Source organism: Tachyglossus aculeatus, chromosome 25, assembly GCF_015852505.1.
Source record: "Tachyglossus aculeatus isolate mTacAcu1 chromosome 25, mTacAcu1.pri, whole genome shotgun sequence".
Taxonomy (NCBI): Eukaryota; Metazoa; Chordata; class Mammalia; order Monotremata; family Tachyglossidae; genus Tachyglossus; species Tachyglossus aculeatus.
The window spans coordinates 16,513,000-16,538,421 of record NC_052090.1 but is presented as its reverse complement, the minus strand read 5'-3'; the positions used below and the strand labels follow the sequence as shown (position 1 = coordinate 16,538,421).

Genomic DNA, 25,422 nt, shown 5'->3' with positions numbered 1-25,422 from the left:
GGAATCCCAATATAAATGTGAAAAACACCTTCAAACACCCACAGTTAGAGCAGCTTCTTGACCTCCTCCTGCCAGGCTCAGGGACGAAATGAAAGCTCAGCCATCTGTTAAAATGACCACAGTGTACTTTATTTAATGATTTTGGTACCTTGTGTTGCAGTAAAATAAAAAACAAAATCTACAAAATCCAAATATATAAAATTTTCAAGTTTTCCTTTTTAAGTTTTACGAGAAAAAAAATCAAGATGTAACCAAGGAAATTTGTTAGTTATGAAGCACTACTTTCGACTTCATTTCATCACAAGTTGCAACTTACTTAACAGACCAAAGTAACTATGGTACTGCAGTACATCAAATACAGTACTTCACACACTGTGCTCTTTACTATAGCACATGTAACTGCTGCCCCTGGAGACAGCAATGCTCTAGCCAATAAAGACATTCTTCACAATCTGGACTCTAAAGGAATGTTTGTATACATGGAATCCGAATATATCTATTTACAGGAAGGACATTTTAATAGCTCATTTAATTCTTCATTTCAAATAAAATACCAAATACATTTGTACAATGTTTACAGGTCGAAGCACAAGTACGGCCAAGATTTTCATTCAACTCAAGTCACTGTGCTTGTACTGAGGGGAAATATCTACACCTTTCTATACACACACAAATGTGATCTCTCATCTCTTATTTCCGTAATGAAGAAAACAGAAGCACAATAAAGGTTATCTAGGAAACTCAGTTTGCAATGCAACGGTTTGCAACAGGGAACTGAGAAACTATGAGTCCATTCTCTTCTGTTTGCAATTAATCTGCCAGCTATTACTCTACATGTCTTTCTGAAGATAGAGTAACCGAAAATTAAACAGGGAAAGAGCACAACACGTTTAAGGCAAATTAAGCAAATGCAAAGCAGTTTATGTGGGTGCTTAGCGGGTTGTATCCCAAACAGAATCTGGAAATAAAATGCAACCTCTAGAAGTCAGAAGTTGCTGAATATCTTCTTTAAATTGTTAAGCATTGCTTTGCACCATGTCATTTAAAATTTTCAAATGAAAAACCTGTTCATTACAAAGTGCATGGTTTCCTGGGTTCCTAAACTAAACAAAAGGCAGCTGAGGTAGTTAGATGTAAAACTAATTTACTTAAAATAACCAGGGAATGGAAACAGTATATGCAGCAAAATCCCAGCCATTTGGAATCAGATTCATATTGTGCAATCATTTCATGTCAAACAAAATATTCCATTTTCCAATTCAGTCATTTTCTAGCAGACCAGGATGTTACTGGCATTAGTGTGCATTTTTGATTTGATATGGGCCCTCAATATAGAATGAGTTTGCATTCCCGGGAACCTGGTTGGTAATTATGTTTTATTACTGCTTCTGCCTTTGACACAGCTGCATCAGAATAGCAGAAATTTCCGGCCCAAGCCGTAAAAATAATACTTCATTGAAACTGAACGTGAATAGTAAGAAAGGGTGTTTTGTTTATTTTCTTTAGCCCCAAAGTTAGGATACTATTTGAGTTTAAACTAGGCGGTACCCCAAACTGACCAGAGGCAAACTGTATTCAGCCCATGGAAAATGTTTCCTTTGGGCCTTGGTTTTCCAACAGACTTTTCCAACGCTTGGGTTTGGCACAGCTACCCTACGCATCATCCCATCCCATCACCTGGCTGGGAGAAAGTACAAAACTTTTCACTTGGCGTAAGGATATGTAGGTACATGGGATGATTTCAAACCTGTGAACTTATATCTTTGTCTTACCTCTCCGTTTGTCATTCCATACGGGAGGGTTTCTTGAGCTCATATTCCCTTGCCTTTACTTGTCAGTAACTGACCTAAAAATGTACTCTTATAGCCTTATCATGTGATATTTCAAGGCATGGAAGTGGGGGGTATAAGATGTCAGAAAAAAAAAAGGATGGGTTTATGAGTGAGGCTTAGGACAATTCCTGTCAAGACCCTAGAGAGGACCTTATACCTGTTAGTCTTGAATTAGAGCTTCAGATGGAAATTCACAATGACAAGGATCAATATGCATCTTAAAAAACAAATACTGGATTATCATTCTGAATGGTTTTAAACCTCAAAGACATTTTATTTCATAATGATTAACATTCCACAACAACAAATTAACAGAAAACTTGCTAAGGCTGTTTCAAGAAAACTATCATTTTTCTAGGCTCAGTCATTTTCACAAAATCATTACTCTTTAATATTTTAATCCTTTTTTATCTAAGCAACTGCCAGAGCTGAATAGGCTCACAATGATTATGACATAGCAAATTACGTAGACTAGTATATTGTACTGCTTTAGAAACATCTAACCAAACTAAAACTTTAAGGGGAAACTCAAATTCAGAAATCGGGTGTTTGAGTATTTCAGGTATGACCCTTCAGAAACACTAAATGATTAACAGTCCATCATTAAAAATTTATACTCCAAAATGAGCTAATTTCTTATTAATTTAATGTTACTCTATAGGAATATCTACTACAATGCAGAATTGCATTCATGAACCTATCATTAACTAAATGCCACTTCAGTGATTGGAATATTCCCAAAATCTATAATGAAAACATGTTGGTTGATTCCCCATACATCATAGTAAAAATTCCCAAGACAGAACATGAAGAAATGTTTTACTAAATTGGATATGCTTTTCTTTTTTTTTTCTGTTCTTTTCTTTCACGTTTTCTCTTATGGATCAACCCATAAAATTCTCAAACTTGCAAGGCAGTCCAAGTTTTATCCAAAATAGTGAAATGTAGTTATATTGAAAGAAATGAGGTAACTCTGCAGTATGGAAAGAAAAGTGCTGTGTACTGTTTATTGGGTTGGTAAAGTGAGAGGTACATCATCTGGGGAGAGGAAAAAAAACCCAAACCAACAACCCCAAAACTAGGTGAGCACATCCAAATGTTAGCTTGTTTAGAGGTGGTGGGTTTCTGCTAAGAAGCCTGAAAAATCAGAATCTTGGAGGCACTGCAGTTTTAATAGTAACGGTACTTATTGATCATCAAATGGATGCAATGCACTGCACTAAGCATTTTAAACCCCATGCTCAATCACCAAAGCGCACAATGGTATCACACACTTACAAATGGTAGTGAGAATCACACATGAAAATGCATCATAGTTTAGTGGGGAATCCAGACAACATTGTATCAGGAGAGTCAAGACCTCTGGATGTACTTAAACCATATTTGCAAATTCAGGTTTTTTCAAGGTTAAATAGAAGTTGCTGTGTATCAATATGAAAAGGCAAGCTTACCCTTAAAAAGTGGACAATTAAAAAAAAGCCTACACAGCACCTCTTCGGAAAGGTTTTACTTTTATGAAGAATAATTTTGTTCTTTTCTTGATAAATTATTGCTGTCATGTTGCTAATACTATCTACTCCAAGACCTCCACTACGGCTATATTCCCCTCTAGATGCTCAGTTTCCATTACTGTTAATAATAATACTCATCAAGTACTTCAGTGTTTTTCGCCTTCAAAGCACTTTACAAGCATTAACTAATTAATCCTCACAGCATCCCTATGAGGTAGGTAAGTATTATTATCGCCATTTGACAAACGGGAAAATTGAGGCAGAGGATGAGTTTTCCGAGGCCACCGTAAGTGTCCAAATGGGGATAGGTTCCAGACCATACCCTGCCTGTGATTCCGGGAATCATGTGTTCTTGCACTGAGAGAAGAATACACCCCATAGGCGAAAGGTTATTTTTCATAGAAAATATAAACCTTAAGAAACAGTCTGAAAAATAGGGCAGGTGTTTTTGGTTTACTATAAAACCACAAATTCCATCCAGACATGTAAGATACTAAAACAATTCTGGGGGCAAAAGGGTGTTTCTTTTTATATTGTGCAATGCTTCTGAAATTTATCTTTGTTAATAGAGTGGAACCTCATTTGTTGCCAATTCAACCAGACACCCTTGTCAATAAATGTGAGGAGCCTTTAGGAATAAAAATATTTTAAGGACTACAAGTTGAAGTAGGGTAGTGAGATGCAGTTATGATCCCTACATCCCTTAACTCTATGGAGTAACAGGTGTGTACATAGCAATCGGTCCAACAACAGATTTAGAAAAACAAAACCACCACAAATTACAAAACTGTACATTGAAATCCTAAGGTTTACCATTCCTGCTGATGAATCACTACAGTCTCTAGGCTGTAAACTCCTTGTGGGCGGGGAATGTGTCTACCAACGGTTGTTAGTGTACTCTCCCAAGTACTTAGTACAGTGCTCTGCACACAGTAAGCGCTCAACAAATACCATTGATTGATTGGTTGAACTCCCACACAGCAGGAAAATCCCTCTAGACAAGGGACTGTCTCGATCTGAAATTCAATGTGAAACTAAACGTGAAACTAATCTACCCACTCCATAGGACTGTGTCAAACTGGCCAGAATCAGCTAAGGCAGACCAACCTGAAGTATCTCCTGCTCATTTGGCATTTCTTTGGAAATCCAGTCTCAGCTAATCCTTGCATATCTGAAAACCCTTCACGTCCCGCGATTAAGGTCTGGGCGACCAGCTCTGAAGACATACAAAGCCACAGGGTGCGGAAAAAATGGCTCTGAACTTCACCTGTTCGCTGCCAAGTGATGAATGGTCAATAATGGAAAATGCACCATTCATACAGCAGAATTATCCACTGTTGCCAATGCAAAGCCATACCAAAAGGTCATTGTGAAGAGCTGACTGCAGGGCTCAATTTCCAGCACCGTGCATTAGACGAGCTCTCAAATCACTTACGTATATCCAGTACAAGAGTCGGAACACACATCTCAAGGCTCCCATCAGGAAAATGAATTCTCCTCTGATTATTCCTTTTCCGTTTCTCAGTGCTTCTCTATTAGGAAATCATTCACGCTTCATTCAACATGAAGGGACCAGCTTGAAAAAAAAACAACTCAGACATGGAATTTCTTTAAATGGGGAAAAACTGCTATTTGCTCCAGTAGCATTTTAAAATCCCCCTACTTCGCAGGGCCTGAAAATGGTGTTAAATTAGCAAGATGAATATTGGGGTAACAGCACAGTCTAGAGGATGTTTTCTTTTAGAGCTTCCTATTTTCCCGGAACCTGCCGGTAAATCAAAATACAATGTCGCACACTTTGAGTTTGTGTTAAATGGGAAGGACAGACCTATTGAGTGCATTTTGTACTGAAAAGGGTCAAACCAGAAAACTAAATCTAGGGGCGGTGGAGGGGAGAGAAATGCTTGTTTCAGGATAAATTCCCATTAGGAAAGAGTTCTGGGTTGTTGATCTAAAAATGTTCAGTGCTAGATAAGCCCTTGGCCCATACATGTTAAACCCAAAAGACCCACTGATTTTACATGATTTGAGTTAATTGCCAAGTGGATTAGAGGCCGCTTTGCTATAAGATTTTTACTCCTCTTTCTCCACTCCAAAAGACTATTTAGCAGCAAGTTACATAAGCACTTAGTACAGTGCTCTGCACACAGTAAGCGCTCAATAAATACGATTGAATGAATGAACTTGGCAGTAGATAACTGCATGAGGAAATGAAGTTCCATCCTTTACATGACTGGAACATTCATAGCATGTCCAAAACAGGCAAGCACATTTTATTCAAAGGGGGTGTTTCAGTCGAAAGTTCTGTTTTATTCAACAAGCCCAATGGGGCAACCTGGGCGTTGGCACCTTCCCCAATGCGTTCAGAGGGACTGGCTGGGGTAGACACCACCATTCAAGAAGGAACCCATGGCTACTAGCCCTGTTTTCAGATTCACCTTGGCATGGTCCTTGGACTGGATCCACCAGATGGGCAAAGAATCTCTCAGATTTGGCTCACACTTCATTTTTTACCTGCCACCCCCCTCCCCATTCCCAGTCCAGGCAAGGTTGGGGTGGGAGGAATGGAAGAAGAATAACAGCTACAACCATCTGGGTAAATCAGGAAGCACACATTCGACTCAGTATCACAGACTGATTGCCCTTTCTACCACAAGACCCAAAGAGAGATCTTAAGGCAAACCAGGCTGATTCATTCATCTACAACGACAACAACCGCCCCCATCCCCCCAACAAATTCTTCTTTATTTGGATTGAAATGAGGTTGGATCACTAGAGTCACTAAGCAGGAGCTGGGATCTGTTCGGACATTAAACAAAATAAGTACTTAGCCATGTATTTCATCTGTTGTAGACATGTTATCAACCTGGAATGCTCATTTGCTCTGCCAACTATGGTTGCAAACAGGAGAACATTGAGAGGATGTGAGAAAGAGCTTCCCCACAGAAGGCATAGGGAAGTGGAGAGTTAGCTAATTTTCTGGATAATTTTGAAAGAACAGCCTTGTTACTGAGGGAAAGGTAGAGCATTCATCAAAAGTGATCCAGTGTATCTCTGTCGGGTGAATTCTCTGGAAAGTGCCTCAACTCTTCACTTTTCTTGTGTGATTTTTCTCATCAGGGATTACAGTGGTTTGGGGATTGGCAGGCTCTAGATCCAGTTTAAAGGATTCAGCTAAAATTGTAAACCTGCTTTAGTGAAAACAAAGGAATATTGTGATGTGGCGATAACTTTACAGTAGGATGATACATAAGGCCATGGTAACCCTGAATTGCATTACTATTTAAATCTAGGGTAATTAAATTACAAATGTTCTTAAGCAAAAGTGACTTAGAATAACTTAGAATAGCTTGCCTTAAAATCCACCCAGAGTCCTTGGCATGCCAGGCCATATAGCAGCAGAGGGTCAGTGACCAGGGAGAATTATCACTGGGGAATCTTCCCTATCAGAATAGAATAAGGCTACCTCTGATTTGAGGTCATTATCTTCAAACTCTTTTTCCAGAAATTTCATGCCCTGTTTCTACTAGGTTGATTTTCTTGGAAGAAAATATCTACCTCCACAGTCAGAGGAGTGTCATGGCTCTCTCGAATCACTGCTCTGAAAGAAAGCCAAATGTTGCGGACCCACAAATGGGTGTGTCCTTTTTGGGAGACTCTCTAGATGCCTAATTTGAGTAGTCCTCCCCTCCAGCACCTCCTTTAAGAGGATGGTTTTATTGCTCAGACATTAACCTCGGTCAAAAACATCAAGTGGTTTCACAGGAATTTGGGGGATATCTTGGTTACTTTGGGTTTTTAGAAAACTAGTTATCTTAGACTGACACTTCAAGTAGGATGGTAGGGGCAACTTCACGATCAATGACTTTACATTTAAAAATACGCAACGTGGTGGGAAGTAACATTGTTTTTCCTTCTTGAATTCAGAGCTTGGACCAAGGACCAATTAAATATTTCTGGAGAACCCATCTCTTGGCATTGGTTGGAGCATACAACTTCCTTATGGTGTTTTAGTCCAAATGATCCAGAGGTGACTGAGAGGGTTGAGAGGAAGCTTCAGGCTTTTGGCATTTTCCATTCTTGGTGTTTCTTCATTAATGACGGGCCCATGTTATTAAGGAGACTCTTCTGTGTAACAATTTAGAATGACCCGGCTCATTTTTCTGTAGACTGCATGACCAGCCTGAAGATGGGCACGATGACTTTCACTGGATTGGGTTCAGCACACTGTCCCTCTAACAAGTTAGAAACCTGTCCAGTATTTCAGGGCAGGAATGCTCATGAAGAATAATCACCTGTGAACATCTTCCATGTTTCTTGTTGATATCATCTCAGTCTGTTCTAGTCCCTTTCGAACAATAGTGTTGATCTTTCTTGAAGAAAAAAGAACATATCTTCTAGATGACAAACTAAATAGTTATTTTAAACAGTAAGCAAGAATGGGTGAGCTGTCCATTTGAAGTGAATTTTAAGTATCCAAAAGAGGTCATGTGGATGAGCTTAGGCACTGAAGTTTATACCCCCAAAACAAACATGGAATGGGGCTTGACAGTGAGCATCTCCACAGTCAAAACCCACAACTTGGACTTGGGATGGTCTTGTCCCAGGGAGAGAACTGCAGTGTAGTTCCATATTACCTTCAAGGTCCAAGTTGATTTTTAAAAAATGGGCTATTTTAAGATTGATAACTGTGCCCTAAAAACTGGACTAAAGGCAGCACCTTTTTTCATGCACAGCACCTTGTAAATAGGAAACATTGATTTGTGTTCACATCCATTACTGGATTTGGCTCAATTTAAAGACAATGCCTGGATCCCATTAAGATATCATGAGGCAATTGGCTGCCCAACAATCCATTTCCCCCAAAACAGTGCTTACTTGCAAAAACAAATGAAGAATATGCATATTCATAACATGAATGATGAGAAATTAGGCAGCATGAATTTATTAGTGTTATATTTCATGTAGGTCTTTTGCTTCAGCCCTAGGCGCAGAATGGCACAAAACTGAAAGTGGTGTTCCTTTTTTCACTGATTAATGTTTGCTTGGAGTAGCTCGATTACAATATTACAAGTCACAAATATGCAAGATTAAAATGTCTGTTGAATTAACTGCAAATCACCTCGAGTAAAGCTTGACAAGTTCCAAGATGTTTCTGTAAAAAAAAAAAAAAAGAATCAATAGTATCAATCAGAAAATACACAGATTTGTCGGACCTGAGCATGTATTTCACAACCTATTGGTGGTCCACCTCCTCTTGATCAGGGAGAGAAAAAAATCTCACTTTTCTCACCACAGGATATCTGACTCAGATGTTGAAAAATGTTTGCTCTTCCAAGTTTCCAGTACATCTCAGGGCTCTGTACACTTGGTAAATAAATAGCCCGTTCTAAAGATTTTAAAAATAGTTGAATAGCTCAGGCTTTCACGGAGTAAATATTACCATATGTCTTCAGTTCTAAGCCTTTAAAGGCTCTCCCTTTATCTACTAAGACCATCTTGTCACTGCTCCATAGCTTTGGGCTCAATAAAACAACAACAAAAACTAGCTCCAGGGCTACTTTATAAATGGACACAGTGACACCTAAACCACGGAGAGGTCAGAGTTCAAAGAAGTTAATGTACCAATAGTAATGGAGGTATAATCTTTTGGTTGGAAATCCCAATGCCAAATGGATATATAACATTCCCAAACCACTATGTATTTTCCAAACACCTTTAGAGGTATTCTTGATCTGGGCTTTTAATTGTTCATTGGTTTCTTCGGAAGTATCGTTTTAATATTTCATTTTTCAATAGCCGCACAAAACATGGTATAGCATTTTAAACATTCCAGGTATTAAAGTGTAGTCATTAGTACCTCATGAGCATAATGGACAAGACATTCCTATTTGCAATATAGATGACCCAAGCAGAAATGGCAGATTTTGATTACTCACTGATGATCTTATGTGAATTATTCGTGAGGAAGTGACTTTATTTAGTTCTCTAGATGGCAAAATATTAGAGACCCAAAAGTTTGACTTCTCTGGAATTAGCCCCACAGATAAATGCCATCTCACCAGTTTACTTCACTAGAGTTGATAATTTATGTAAACATAGCATACTCAAGGCCAAAATGTTTGATTTAGCACCCACAAGGTCAAATCAGAAATTGTCTTTAGATTTCTTAACCAGCACTCTGAGCACATGAATACATAAATAAGCAAAAGAAATCCTGTGAGCAATAGTTGTACTACCTTAATAGAACTGAATAGTACTAGCAGTTCATGTAGGATTGAAGTGAAATTTTCCAATTAATCCTTCCAAATTATTTTGCTCCATTCACCCTGAACCTATGACCTCCAGCCGCTGCCTGAACTGCCATTAAGAGGACTACGTAGTCAAGGAATATGAAAGGGAACTTAAAGATGCATGACAAAATGGATTCTCAAAGAAAATACTCCACAAAATTTCAAGTCTAGAAAACATTTGGCCTCAACTAGAACCTCTCATTTAAATCATTTTAAGAGTTTAATCTAGTCCCAAAGAACTTCCCAAAGAAGAGACTAACCAGTTATTATCATTATTATTAACAATAATAACTATAAAACAGCATTTATTGAGTGCATCCAAAATTAGTAAAATAGTGACCCTTGTCCTCAAGAAGATTACAATCTAATTGGGATAGATGGTAGATATAAATTGACAAACACACCAGAGCTAGGAGGAAGGGAATAAATAATAGGCACTATGAATAAATTACCATAAGCAAACAGATATATATATATGCATATATATATATATATATATATATATATATATATTTATGAATCCTAAACTGACTGATAGGATAGAAGACTGAAAAGGTGAGACATTAGTCAGAGACTAGCTCTTGAAGAAGGTGATATTTTAGGCGGGGAAGGATGTGATTTGGTTAAACTGAATGGGGAGGAAATTCCAGATAGGTAAAAGGTAGAACAATGAATCAGAGACGGGAGAGTTATCAGTTGATGACGGAGGGCTACCTTTAGTTTAGATTTGTTGTGAGGATGAATCCAATCCATGGCCACTTGGATTTGAGGCTTGGTGTTGGATACATGAGTCCATGATCCAATGTGTCAAAAGGCCTAGCTTTGGCCTTTTTTCAACTGCCCAGATTATCATCAGAAATTACTGGCTCCCAATTACATTTTACAGCAAAAAGCTGCTGTGTTCCAATGTCAGTAACTACCAAGAAATGCCAAGCTTCCTGGTGGAAAGTCAACCCATCCTTCCAGCAAGGGAAAAAGACTTCTTGCATTGGAGTCTTGGAGTCACCGTAAACTTTAATTTCCAACTGATGACAGTACTCAGGGATCTACTGCCAAAAGCGAGAGCTTGCATTGCTTTAATATGACTATCATGGGCTGAAGATGTTTCATTTTAATTGTGTGTGCTTTCTATACTGTGATGATTCTTATACCTTTCAAAAGACAGATTGGCCAGGGTTACTTCGCTGTGAAAGCAGCTAGCTTGTTCTTCAATGAAACTTTCCATTTTTATGGGGGGGGGCCTTGTCTGGCTGTGCCTACTTACACTTGTAGGGTTTCATTACTATACTGTATTTATTTATCTTGTTAAACATTATGGAAGGTGGCTTAATTCATCGGGTTTTTGGGTTGTCCCATTTGATAATAAACAAAGCTTTTAAAAAATAGCATAGCATCAAAAAGGGTCTATTTACAAATAGATTCGCCCTGTAATTAAGACTGACCCTTAACATAAATAAACTCCAGTTAGGTTTGTAGGTGGTTCCTAGAACGTAACCACGTTAGGTTGATTCACACATCATTGTGGTGGTTACTGTGGTGAAGGCGTTTGGTCTTATAACCACTTGGGTACTGGACAGGCTCAGCAGGAATCCTGAAAATAGCTGGCCAACATGGACAACTAAAATTGCAGTGGCTACCAAGGCAGTTATGGCTGGTATATGGTGTTATCCATTGCTTGGCCAGAAATGGGTTTTGAAGAAAAGATTCTTGCACGGCATTGCAATGTGCTGCAACCCTGATCACCTACTGACTTACTGTGCCCACTGTCTTAACAGAAACTTGATTGGCAGGGACAAGAGGATGCCAATAGCAGTAGAATCAATTGCTTCATGCGAGTTCTCAGTCCTGAAGATGTTGCATCTGGACCAATGCTCGTCCTGTTTCAATTTGGAGACCCCATCTTCATGACATGACATCAGTAAAAAGTCTCTGGACAGCTGGGTGTCCACCTCAAACACTTCCAGCACTAGTTCTCTGTCCAGGCCAACACTTTGTGCAGCTGGGATACCTGGGGAAGTGATGATAAGAACTCTGGAGTAAGGCGATTGACAGAGTGGCTCCCCTGAGGGCCCATAGATTATCTTCTCCCCCCATTCCCCAGGTAGCATTGCCAACACAGGTGTAAACTGGAAATGCCCAAGGGAGCTTGGAAGATGCCCCCTTACCTCCTTCAGCACTTTCCTCTGCTGCCTCTGAAGGTAACAAATACTCCGGAAAAAGTGCTGGGCCCCAGGACTTCCTACTTCCAATTTTATTTCCAAATTAGCGGTGCCAGGGGAGACGGCCTCTGCCATGAATTGAGGTGGCATAAGTGGGAGACAGTGCAGAGAAAGAGATTAAGAGAGAGTGTGAGAGTATGTGTGAGAGCATGAGAGATCATGTAAGTGTGTGAGATTATGAGAGTGACAGGATGTGAGAGAGTGTGCAGGGGCGTGACAGTGTGAGAGCAAGACAGAGTGAGTGAAAGAACATGTGAAAGTGTGTAGGAGAGCGAAAACATGAGAGCGAGAGAATATGAGAGCATGCAAGCAAGAGAGAGCACGAGAGTGCACGTGTGTAAAAGAGAAAACTCCAGGGTCAGCCTACTTTCCAAAAGTCATAACCTTCCTGCAGCACTCCCACATCAGAAATAGTACCCACTAGGACTGCCACAGGATCAATAGACTAGCATCACAGGTTCAGGAAAAGCAATAAAATATTTTTCTGACTTCCACTTTTTTTTCCAGATATTAAAGGAATGTTTTCCATGATTCAGGATTCAAGAGGACTAATGAACAGTCCGCTCCTCTGTTTCTTCACAGTTCCATTCAAAAATGCCCAGCCATAAGGGAGAAAACATCTAATCATAACTTCTATGGGGGAAAGTTTTGTGAAACTACTTCACAAAATAGTCACAAGTGACATTTTAGTCCTCTCAATCAACAGAATGCTCGGAAATGGCATGCACCTAACATGAAGGAAACAAAAAGATCACCATCTGAATAGTTTGTTTCCCAATATGTGTCTTCAAAAATTTTGCCTGTCGCTTTTGATTGATTTGTCTGAAACAGTTGTAACCTCACTGAGAAATCAGATGGGATCTAGATATTTTTCTGTCTGGGTAAAATGAACAAAATAAAGCTCAACCAGAACCCATACAGGGATCACTTTGAAAGAGACTATTCCTGAAAAATGAAAAAAAAAGTCAAGGTGGGACTCACCATCATCACTTTATTTATACAATGGATCTTCACTGGGATTTGGGAGAAGAACTGTCCCATGGTGAACTAGAAGAAGGAATAAATCTAACCTCTTCTGGATTCAATTTAAAGTTTTGATTTACTGCCTTTAACAAAATTTGCTTTAGGCGTAATTGGTCATGAGGCCACTTTTTCAGCCTGAACCATTGTTGAATGAGGACTACATTTTAAACCTTTGAAGAAACAAATGAATGGATTTAACTGAAGATTCAACTCAGTAAACGGAACTGAGTGGAAAAGTTTTGGAAAATGAAAAATTAATTTCTGCCTTTAAACAAATTTATTCCTGATCTTCCCCTCACAGAGCACATGGTTTAAAGATTTAAACGGATGATAAAATGGCACATTCCTATTAAACGTCATAGGTAGTTTTCCGAACATGTTTTTCGGCTGCATAAATGGCTGCTTGCCACTTACTCCATTTGGCTTTATGCTGAGGGATCGGGCATCATGTGAGGTAGCCTAATTGCTACAATTAGCAAAATTAAATGGCTCATTGTGTTTTTTATACAATTCCACCCACATTCTACACAGTTGTACTATAGAATTAGTGATTACAGCACAAAGCCTGTTAATTCATGGACACATGTTGTGATTATTTCCATAATGCACTCCTTATAGGAACTCAACCTGAAATAAAGTGGATGGATGCATGCCTTTCAGTTCCCTCTTGAACTGACGCTGCACCCGCTATGCACGCTTAACAGAACGTGGGCATGGAAGTTAGGGCTTGAGCCCTCCAAATGCACTGAAGAATCATCTAGAGGAGAGCGTGGCCAAAAAATGTGTGGATGCAGCACAGAGGGGAAGTCAGAAACCAAACCGCTACCCTGCTGGTTCAATCTCTCATCCTATCCCGACTGGATTACTGCATCGGCCTCCTCTCTGATCTCCCATCCTCCTGTCTCTCCACACTTCAATCTATACTTCATGCTGCTGCCCGGATCATCTTTGTGCAGAAACGCTCTGGGCATGTTACTCCCCTCCTCAAAAATCTCCAGTGGCTACCAATCAACCTATGCATCAGGCAAAAACTCCTCACTCTCGGCTTCAAGGCTGTCCATCACCTCGCCTCCTCCTACCTCACCTCCCCTCTGTCCTTCTCCAGCCCAGCCTGCACCCTCCGCTCCTCTGCCACTAACCTCCTCACCGTGCCTCGTTCCCACCTGTCCCATTGTCGACCCCCGGCCCACGTCCTCCCCCTGACCTGGAATGCCCTCCCTCCGCCCATCCGCCAAGCTAAATCTCCTCCTCCCTTCAAAGCCCTACTAAGAGCTCACCTTCTCCAGGAGGTCTTCCCAAACTGAGCCCCCTCTTTCCTCTCCCCCTCCCCATCCCCCCGCCCTACCTCCTTCCCCTCCCCACAGCACCTGTATATATATCTGTACAGATTTATAACTCTATTTTACTTGTACATATTTACTATTCTATTCATTTTATTTTGTTAACATGTTTTGTTTTGTTGTCTGTCTCCCCCTTCTAGACTGTGAGCCCGCTGTTGGGTAGGGACCGTCTCTATACGTTGCCAACTTGTACTTCCCAAGCGCTTAGTACAGTGCTCTGCACACAGTAAGCGCTCAATAAATACGATTGAATGAATGAATGAATGAATCCTGTTCGTACATGTGGATTTGGGGGAGGGGGAAGTGGCAGATAATTTATGTTTAAGCTGCTTCTGAAACTCCGATAACCATGGAGGAGCCACGTTTTTAAATTATTACTCTTGAAAGTTATGAAATGTTTTAAACAAACTGAAAAGAGGCAGGTAAAAAAGGTAATGTTCAAGGTCAAAGATGAGAAAATCCTTCATTTGAATCTCTCTCACTAGGATGATTGTTTTGTAAACATGAGCAATAGCACTCCTTTCTAGAAAATAAACAACATTTTTTAAAAACAAACCTAGGGCCCATATAATGTATGGTCACTAATAGGTTCTCTCGTGAAAATTCCAACTCAGGAGAGAAACAAAATAAAACTTCTGTATGACACTAAGAACTCAGCTTAGTACAGTGCTCTGCACATAGTAAGTGCTCAATAAATATGATTGAATGAATGAATTTTTCCTGTCCTCTTGATAGTCATTCATTATATGTCATTCAATTTATTTCTACCAAGGAAAGAAATTGTACGTGCTGATTATTAAGCCCTTACAAGTCAATATTCAGGTTTAAGTCACAGTGATTAACTTGTGTACATCTAATGCCATCAGTTGAAATGTCACGGTAATCTAGACTACTGGTCTATTTCTTTATCTTCATCCTCACTCAACATTTACTGTGTCTTTTTACATCCATTGGCCCGCTATTCTACTATCTTATGCTTAAGGCTTCCTAGGACACAGTCAAGTTGGGAGTTTAAAATTTGAGTTGTTGTTGAATTATTTTTTTCTTTCACCATTAAATTGACAGGTTTCTTATAGCACAGATGTCACATGTCCATTAGCTTTTTTGCTGGGTGACAACCTGGATTTCAAACCAGATGAGAAAAAAATCCAACATTTAAGCAATGTAGCAATTTTTGTTTTAAAATCTGATTATCCTTTCCCCAAAAGCTTGGCTTTAAAAAAAAATGAATAAAAGAAAAAAAGTTACTGAAATGGAATTCCAGGACCGTTGGTATTGGGGAGGTGAAAAGGCAAGAAGGTGCTCAATAAATGTCTACTGTCAGGGTGACGGTAAACACCTGAGCAAAGGTAAGTTTTTTAAAGAGTTGTCATTCCCCTTCCACCATCTCCCGTTTGATTCTGAAGTCCAGGACCAGTGTTAATGAGAGATTTACCTCTACTTCCTTGGTCTTGCAGATGGCCTTGGACTCAGAAGTCAATATTTTCCCTTTCAGATGAGAGGGAAGAGGATTAATGTGATCACAGAGAAGCAGCGTGGCTCAGTGGAAAGAGCATGGGCTTTGGAGTCAGCGGGTATGGGTTCAAATCCCAGCTCTGCCAATTGTCAGCTGTGTGACTTTGGGCAAGTCACTTAACTTCTCTGGGCCTCAGTTCCCTCATCTGTAAAATGGGGATGAAGACTGTGAGCCCCCCGTGGGACAACCTGATCACCTTGTAACCTCCCCAGTGCTTTGAACAGTGCTTTGCACATAGTAAGCACTTAATAAATGCCATTATTATTATTATTATCATAAGGCACAAGGAGTATGAGAGGGGGGCAGCTAGACTGGACCTCAGATATTTAGACACTTGTGCTGCGGGTACAAGTTTTATACTTTTTTCCTTTTGCACATTCTTTCCAAACTGTCATTTTGGGGGTGATTTTTGGATGATTGAAAAAAAAAAGGTAAATGCCATTTTGCACTTTTGTACCTTTGATCTTTCAACTTGTACTTCCCAAGCGCTTAGTACAGTGCTCTGCACACAGTAAGCGCTCAATAAATATGATTGATTGATTGATTTCAGAGTGACTCTTTAAGCCCTAATCTTTGGTAAAACACAATCAATAATTCCATTCCTGGCAGCCCCCCCGGATTGTTCAAATGCTCACAATGCCTTGATCCCACTGACATAGCAGGCTACTGCTGTTTTGCACAGATTTTGCTTGGAGGGGTTAGTCCATTAGCATCACAATCAAAGTTGAAGTTTTATTGATGAATAAGTACGGGTTATTACAAATGGCTTCTGGAATGAAGAGAAAAACGCATGCAGGGGCTAAAGTAGCAGGGTGTAGACCACAGCTTTGGGGATACTTGACCACCCTATAGCCAGGTTAAGGAATAAATTCCCTCAGCAACTTTTGACCGTTGAGTCACGGAACTGGAAATTTTTTTTTTAAAGTCTTCAACTATGGCTTGCTTTGTAGAAAATGGACCAAAGCAGTTATACAGAAAATTATTTTTCTTGGAGAGCTTTGGTGCCTTATCTAAACTTTATCTGATGTTCTAAAAATATCTATGCCTGTTATTCCTGCGACTCTGATAATGAAAAACAAAACTATTTCAGGAGAAACATATGCTTATCAATCTGTAGAGGAGACCAACTGCTGTAATTTGTGGAGCACTTTTGGAAATGCCAAGGTATTAGAAGAGCAGAAGGTGGATTGAAAAGATTACAGGTTCTATAAAAAGTAAAACCTTCCCAAACCAGATTTTGGTTACAAAAATATTGAAACAATCCATGTGCCATTCTGCTCTGCACCAGTTTAAGAGGAAACTATCAAAATATGACCTGCACCTTTAAGACAACTTAGAGCACCACTGGAGAGACTGTGGAATGGAAAGATTAACATTTGTACCCTGCCAGGAGGTGTTTTAAACCCAGAAACCTGTTGCAAGCACAGAATTTTACAAGTGATTTGAAGACACTTGGATATCAACGAATCTTGAATCAGTTCACAGGACTCGTCCTCTTTGCATGTGTCTTGGAATTCTCTGCTCATACTTACTAATGAGTGGCTCAAAGCCTCTAAAAGACACATCACTTTCACCTCAGGTGGGGGTTAAATAAAAACAACCGAAACACAAGCTGTCTGTACACTTGGAGAACTTCATCATTTTTTCTTGCTTCCTGCTTGTGAAGGGGTCATGCCACTCATTCTCAATCCCTCAGGTTTTAATATCAGTCTTGTAGTTCTGCAATGTTTGGCACTAGAAGTTATGGCGTGTCACGTTCTTGATTCGCACCAGGTCACACGTGACACTCAGAGCCATGTATTCTCAGCCCTGAAGTGGCTTCCAAGTATTCATTTCCAGGTGCTTTTTGCCCCTTACCAACTAAACCTGGTCTCCAGAGGTTGTGGAACCCAGGCTTTCAATTTTGCCTTTTTTTCTTCTTCTTCGTTTTTTTTTTGTTGTTTGTTTTTTTTTTTTGCAATTGAATACTGAACCATGATTACCATTTGATTTACATGACTAAGTACTAGAGCGCCTTTTTTTTTTTTTGAAAGTCACAAACGTACTGCATAGGATTTCTCTCAAAGAAGGATGCTTTCAACTGAACTTTTAAGTGAAAATAAATCCTGAATTTCATAGAAAACTAACCATTCCATCCATATGAACACTTGTGTAAACAGGCTTTTGTTTGCAGCCCCCTGGTAGATTCACACACACACACACATATATTTTTTTTCAGTTAAGCAATTTGCAAATCTATTCCACACAGTAGAGGTTTGTTTTCAGGAGTCTCGAGAATCTGGTTTCATTTTTTCAGGAAAAGAGTTTTGTATTGGCATGCTGCCCATTTTGACAGAAGGCTGTGTGTGTGTGTGTCTGTGTGTGTGCACGCTCGCGTGCGTGTGCGTATGTATGTGTGATGGAGTGGGAGAGATGACTATGTGTCTACACAAATATCAGTTACCCTCTTAAAAATATCCCATTGGTTATAGGCAGGTTTTCCCCATAAACCTTCCTACGGTTTTGATGGATTGAAAGAACTGTGCAGGAGTTCGGGCGCAGCGAAAAGTCACGAGCTGCGACTGGGGACGTGACTGCGTCTCTCAGGCGATGCCGCTGCTTCGAAAAAGTCCCGCAGCAGACCCTCTGCGGTCAACAGCTCAAAGGACAACCGTGATGTCGGCCAGACCGGCAGCGCTCCACCCCGCCGCTCTCCCTTAGGATGAAGTTTTGTTACTGCCACAGCCCTTCTGTCCACCCTCAGCTCGGGCTGCAACATTTCAGCACCTCCAAGTTCATCCCGTTTTTATAACGTGGTTTCATACTCCAGGCGCTCCTGGATCAGGGCGTCGTCTTTGTACTGTAGCCGCGGAGGAGCAGGGGAACATTCAAAAGCTAAGATGGCCTTCCGGAGGCTTCTGTCCAATATGTGTCTCTCCCACGCTGGATATCTGTTCCTGAACAGGTCGATTTTAATGACTGATTCTTCAATCCTTGGCGGCCGGGACGATGGAGTGGAGGGGGCGGTGGGCCTCACCTGGAAGACGGGGGTGCACCCGTCCCGCTCCACAAATTTCTGGTCCCGGTCACTTGCCACGCTGCGGTTGTTGGAAATGGATCTCAGGGTGCTCGTGGCCACTTCTGGGGGCAGAGTGAAGGCAGTCGCAGGGTCCTCACAAGCACAGCTTGGCGACTGCCCAAATCGGGGTCCGTTGGGGTGAAAGAAGGCATAGTACATCAGCATAAAAACAATGCCCGTTAAAAAGCTGCTGAACACCACGCACAGTGCTGGGATGGCAAATGCATCCGCGATCTGTGGGGCCTTGTAGAGGTACCAGAGGGCACTCAAGGCAGAGTTTTCCAAAAGGATCACAAAATAGTAAATGAAGAGCCTGCAGCGTGTCCTTCCTTCCTTGACGTTGAACCAGCTAAAGATATAGATGATCCCCACCACCATGTCGAACACGATCTCTTCCCACTTGGTGATGCAGAATTCCGTCTCACAGTGGACAATCCAGAAGGTCATGATGCACCAGTGCAGGACTATGAAAATCCCAAAGTACAGCTGGAAAACTGAGGCAAAGAGGGCAAAAGTGATGACTCTGGCGGCAATGGTGAAGAAATGCCAGCAAAACTGGATGATGACGGCCATGTAACTGATAGGCTTCTTGTCATCGCGGGAGTCCCGGAGAGCCTTCTGGTAAGAGGCCAAGGCCCACGCCAAGGACACGAGGGAGGCTGCGGCAGTGAGACCTGGGGAAACAAACGGGAACCGCATTCAGCAAAGAGATACAGGCTGTGACGACAACGGCAAGGCCGGAGGAACTGAACACCGGGTACGAATAATGACGATGGACGGCCTAGCTTGGTTTGGCCATTGGATGCCTGTGGTTAAGTTACTTAACCTCCTGGTGCCCCATTTTTAAAAACGTAAGATAATACTACATGAAACACTCCACTTAATGAAAGAAATCCAGCAAGCGGTTGTTTCAGCCCTTCTCACCTCATCCACATATCTTCCCTGACTAATTATCAGTACCTTAATTCTTACCATCACTTCAGCCACGTTTTGCATTTGGATAAGTGAGAAGATTGATTTATGCCCAGCCTCAGCACTCGTGCGATTTCTTGTCTGTTTTACCCTTTAGAGGTTAAGGCCCTTGTGCATAGGGAATGTGGTTTTGGGGTTCTGTTGTACTTACCAAGTGCTTAACACAAAGCATAACATTTAATAGGCACTCAATAAGCAATAGTAGTATTTAACTACTACTATATTATTACTTTACTTCCAAAGAAATCTAGTATGAATCCATTGATTATTTACATGTAGACTCATGTAAAGGCACCCTAGGATATCTCCTAGTCCATCTCTCTGCCTTGAGTGACTCTCCAGCAAATCCTCTCAGAAGCATCAATGTCTACCTCTTTCTTAAAATTCCCGACAGAAGGAGATTTTTGGAATTAGGCTTGTTATCTCACAGCTCAGTCAAGAAGCTCTTACTCTCTAACCTAACCGCCCCCACCCAGCTGCAATTTACTGCATTTCCTTCCTGTCCTATCCTCTGGGCAAACAGAAACCTCTGTTCATTCATTTGTATTTACTGAGTGCTTACTGTGTCGCACTTGAGAAAGTACGACACAACGATAAACAGTGTTGTTCCCTGCCCATAACAAGCTTACAGTCTAGAGTGGAGGAGACAGACATCAATACAGCTACGGACGCTCACACAAAATTCCACCATTATTCAAATAACCAAATTAAGTTCCCTCCTCCCTGCCCTGTGGCCACACACAAACTTCTCTTCCCTTGGCTATGTAAATCCATTTACTTTACCATTTCTTCTTCCTCTTGGAAAATACTTGAAAAATCACCCGCTGTTTGTGCTGCCTTCTTTTTGGACTCTAAGTTCCCCATATCAAGTTTCAGTTCCACACAATGCTCACACTGATTTACTGGAACTTACAGATGAGAATTTATTATCAATGGTTTTGGTGTCACTGTGTTCAGCAGCTAAATGTCATCACGAATGTAAAACCTGCCACGGCCTTATGTTCTTTAAAATTCCATTTGCCTCACAGTCTCCGGACCCAGCTTGGGTTTATGGACAGGTAAAATGACCAGGCCCCTGGTCATCCCTCGACCGGGCAGGATAACCTGCCAAGACCCCAAACCTCTGGGTCTGGACCAACACTGGTCAGCTTGAAGTACTCATGATCTCACAATCTCTGCACTCTGACAGATTTACAGTCCAAAATGGCTTCTTAAATCTGAAAATCACTTTCTAGCAATAGTCTGTCAGATAGGAGAAATGCGGTTTAGCATGAAATCATTCTGACTTGAGAGTTCATCCCCTTCAGATTTACAGACACACCTATGACATCTTAAGGGCTTCATCACAGGAATAAAAGCATCTATTGCCACCAGCATTCTTCCCATGCCCGAGTCTAACACTGGCACTGCAGGCTGCTCTTCACTAAGGGAACTAACCAACTAATCAATCAAACCATCAAACCATCATTGTAGCAGGGCTCAGCGTTGCTTAATGGAAGGAGCAGGGGCTTGGGAGTCAGAGGACATGGGTTTTAATTGCGACTCCACCACTTGTCTGCTGTGTGACCTTGGGCAAGCCACTTGACTTCTCTGTGCCTCACTTACCTCATCTGTAAAATGATGGGGATTGAGACTGTGAGCTTCCACATGGGACAGGGACTGTGTCCAACCCTACTGGCTTGTATCCACCCCAGCGCTTAGTACAGAAGCCCATCTGATTGACAGCTGCTCCTAAGGGGGTGTTGGCTTCTCCTTGCTATTACCAGTCAGCTTCATTAGGAGTCTGCCATGAAAACCTCCAGGGTGGCAGCAGGAGTTGGGTTGGAAAAACCTGAAAAACTATTTGCAGTCAGGTGGACATGCTGACATAACTTCCAAGTTAGGATTTTACACAGGACCTGTGGTACAGGGTTGCCAAGCCATTATTATTTACTTCACCTTGGTAGCCCACTAGTTATTTGTTTGGTACAAAGGGTTGTTTGTCCTGAATAGGCCCTGGATAGAAACAAACATTTTCCACAAAGAAATCTTCTTCAAAAATACCCTTGGCCCTGGGCAGAGTCAGGCCTCGACTTTTAGTTTTACTTTGGCAAGTATAAAATCATTCATTATGATGAATTCGCATCTAGAGGTTTTATAATACTCAAAGGTCAACTTTTTCGGTGAGAAAGTAGTCCACTTGAGAACCTGGCCGTTTCATGTAATTTAACTTCTCAATAATGAGAAAGCATCCAAAGCTACTGTGAAACAAACTCAGAAGCGAAGAGTGTAAAGAGGAGAGTCAGGGCAAAAGGGGAGGCAGAGAAGAAGTAATAAAGGTGAAGGAAGTATACACCATTTATTAAAACCATGGGTGCAAGATATAAAAGGGAATGATAGCCCTATATTTTATTACAATGCCACCTTCTGAGGATCACTGGGTCTCATTTTAATTAGTTTTTTTTGCATATATATGTGTACTTGTCCTTCCTACTTAAACAGCCATGCTCTTCCATTTTATCTTTCTCTGTCTTTGGGTGTTTCAGTTTCTGTCTATCTCTCCCATGTGTTTTTCTCTGTGTCATTCTGTGTTTGCGAGTATGTGCGTGTCCATATGTGTTTCCCTGTGAATGTTTTGGTGCATTTCCACTTCAATGCACTGATGGATTTTTTTTTAGTGAGAAATTTGGGGGTTTCACTGCCTGGCTGCTAGATGGTGAGGACTGCTGGGTGGTGAGGAATGAGTTTTCTTCTGCTCTCTCAGGTGGAGCTGGGACTTTGTGTGTCCCTCTCCCTCTTTTCCCAAGTGCATACTTCAATTTGCTTCCCAGATCACTTTTCTACAAACGCATTCAGTCCCTGTTTTCCCACTCCCCAAGAACCTTCAGTGGTTGCCCATCCACTTCCACATCGAACAGAAACTCCTATTAGCTTTAAAGAACTCAATCAGCTTGCCCCCTCCAATCTTACCTCGCTCATTTCCTACTACAGCCCAGCCCACTTACTTCACTCCTCTAAAGTCAACCTACTCACTGAACCTTGATCTCACCTAACTCGCCACTGACCCCTCGTCCATAGCCTCCCTCTGGCCTGGAAATCCTTCTTCATAAATGATAGACCACTGCTCTCCCCATCATCAAAACCTTACTAAGATCATATCTCTAAAAGTCCTTCCCCAACTCCCGCCTGTAGACTTACTGTGGGCAGGGCACGTGTCTACCAACTCTGTTATATCAGACTCCTCCAAGTGCTTAGTACAGTGCTCTGCACACAGTAAGTGCTCAGTAAATACAACTGATTGATTAAGTGGGATCCTACAGCCATGGCAATATGGAGATGTGCCAAATCCTGGAGCTGCAGGTTCTGCATTTGGTCAGCCTGGGAAGTGGCAGATGACCATGGTTTTGGGGAAATGTGGGAGTGGAGGATTGGGCCATGAAAATCAACCAAGTCTTGGGAGATCCAGGAGAGAGCTGTTTGAGGCTGGGCAGACCCCCCTCCCCTCCGCCACCTCCAACTCCGATCCCTGTTCTCCGAGCTACCTGGGAAGCATTGTGGCCTAGAGAAAAAGAGCACAGGCTTCGGAGTCGGAGGATCTGAATTCTAATCCCAGCTCTGCCACTTGTCTGCTGTGACCTTAAGCAAGTCAATTCTCTGTTCCTCAGTTTGTTCATCTGTAAAATGGGTATCCAATAACTGTCCTCCATCCTACTAGACTGTGAGCCCAGTGAAGGATTGACACTGGATTTGATCTTATTATCTTGTATCTACTCCAGTGCTTAGTACAGTGCTTGGCACATAGTAAGGGCTTCACTAATACCATCCCTATTATTATTAGAGTTGCCCACCATCTGTAAATTCACAGACAGTCCATAAAAACAAGTCAATGTCCCCTCCCTCCCAACCTCCTGCTGGGCCCTCAGCATGCCTAGCTTTAGGCCAGATAGATTCCAGAAGTGATGCCCAAATTACCATCTTGAATTATGTCAGAAAAAACAGTTTGAATATCAGTAGTTTTTAGACACATTGTTGGTAGAAGTTATTCTCAGCAGTTAGCAACCGTAATGGGTTGAGGATAGGGTCAGAGATTGTTTTGTTTGCATGGTCTTAGCTGTTTCTGAGGTTCCACTCCCTCTGCATCATCTTGACTTACTCCCTTTACTCACCACCCTGCCCCACAGCACTTATATACATATCTGTAATCTATTCATTTATATTGATGTCTGCCTTCCACTCTATAATATAATAATAATAATGATGGCATTTATTAAGCGCTTACTACGTGCAAAGCACTGTTCTAAGCGCTGGGGAGGTTACAAGGTGATCAGGTTGTCCCATGGGGGGCTCACAGTTTTAACCCCCATTTTACAGATGAGGGAACTGAGGCCCAGAGAAGTGAAGTGACTCAAGACTCAGGTCATTGTGGGCAGGAATATGTCTGTTATATTCTTGTTTGTACTCTCCCAAGCGCTTAGTACACAGTACTATGAACTGTAGACAGTAAGCACTAAATAAATATGATTGATTGAATCTTTCCTCCTTCTTGACCATGCATAATTTCAGTTCTGTCCATGTACAAAACATCAAAATATCAAAATTGCCCCTCCCCGCCCTACCTCCTTCCCCTCCCCACAGCACTTGTATAGATTTGTACATATTTATTACTCTATTTTACTTGTAAATATTTACTATTCTATTTTATTAATGATGTGCATATAGCTATAATTCTATTTATTCTGACGGTTTTGACACCTGTCTATGTGTTTTGTTTTGTTGTCTGTCTCCCCTTCTAGACTGTGAGCCCGTTGTTGAGTTGGAACCATCTCTATATGTTGCCGACTTGTACTTCCCAAGCGCTTAGTACAGTGCTCTGCACACAGTAAGCGCTCAATAAATATGATTGAATGAATGATCAAAATATCTGCAGAACCAAGAGAATTCCCTGATAAGCTGGGTGAGACTTGTTTTATGCATACTGAAAATCAAAGATGGAATTTTACAGATGAGGAAATGAGGGCACAAATCTCAAAAAACAGTATTTTTAAAAAAATGAAAATAAAAACAAATGATCAAACAATTGATATGCAGACATACAGAAAATACAGACAATACCAATACAACCTACCCTCCAATTTTAAAGAAAACAGAGATTCATATGTAAAGGGAAGGAAATATATCCAAATACCATAAGACACAATTCCTTTTACATCCATTCTGACATTACTGAATAAACAGGCTCCTGGTTTTAGCCAGTTTTACTTGCCCAAAAAGTACATAGGATGAACCCAAAGCCAAGTGGGAAATATCCTAAGACTGTATGCTGCCTATACAGTATATTGATCTCCCCTTCCTTTTCTTAGCTCAATTGTTTGCTATACAGGCATTTACTTTGTTATGACATCTTCCAGGGAGGGCCGGTGGGAAGAAGGATGGCTAAAATATCCCTTTTCCTCACAAAATCCTAGCAATCACAGGAGCTCAAAATAAAGCAGCCCTAGAGTAAGCCCCTGAAGTATATTGGATGGCGCACCAGGGGACAAATTCTTCTTTCTTTCAAAGAAAGCCAGGGAAAGCACTTAAGCTACACCCATCTATCCCTCAGCTATGTACACAGTCGGGGAGAGAGCGGGGGTTAGTTTGTCTTTCTGATTTTCTCTAGCAGTATAAGTGCTGAATGGT

General features: G+C 41.2%; 1 protein-coding gene across 1 annotated transcript in view; it reads right to left on the bottom strand.

Moving 5' to 3' along the window:
• Window positions 1–4,258: 4,258 nt before the first annotated feature.
• The window catches only part of XKR4 (XK related 4), a 271,531-nt gene continuing 250,367 nt past the window's right edge, over window positions 4,259–25,422 (bottom strand). Inside the window, exons 4-5 of the mRNA XM_038766523.1 lie at window positions 17,267–19,466; window positions 4,259–8,498 (exon numbers count right to left, since the gene is read on the bottom strand). Of these exons, the coding sequence (XP_038622451.1) occupies window positions 18,520–19,466 (947 nt within the window). The 3' untranslated portion in view covers window positions 4,259–8,498; window positions 17,267–18,519. The remainder of the gene's footprint in view (window positions 8,499–17,266; window positions 19,467–25,422) is intronic.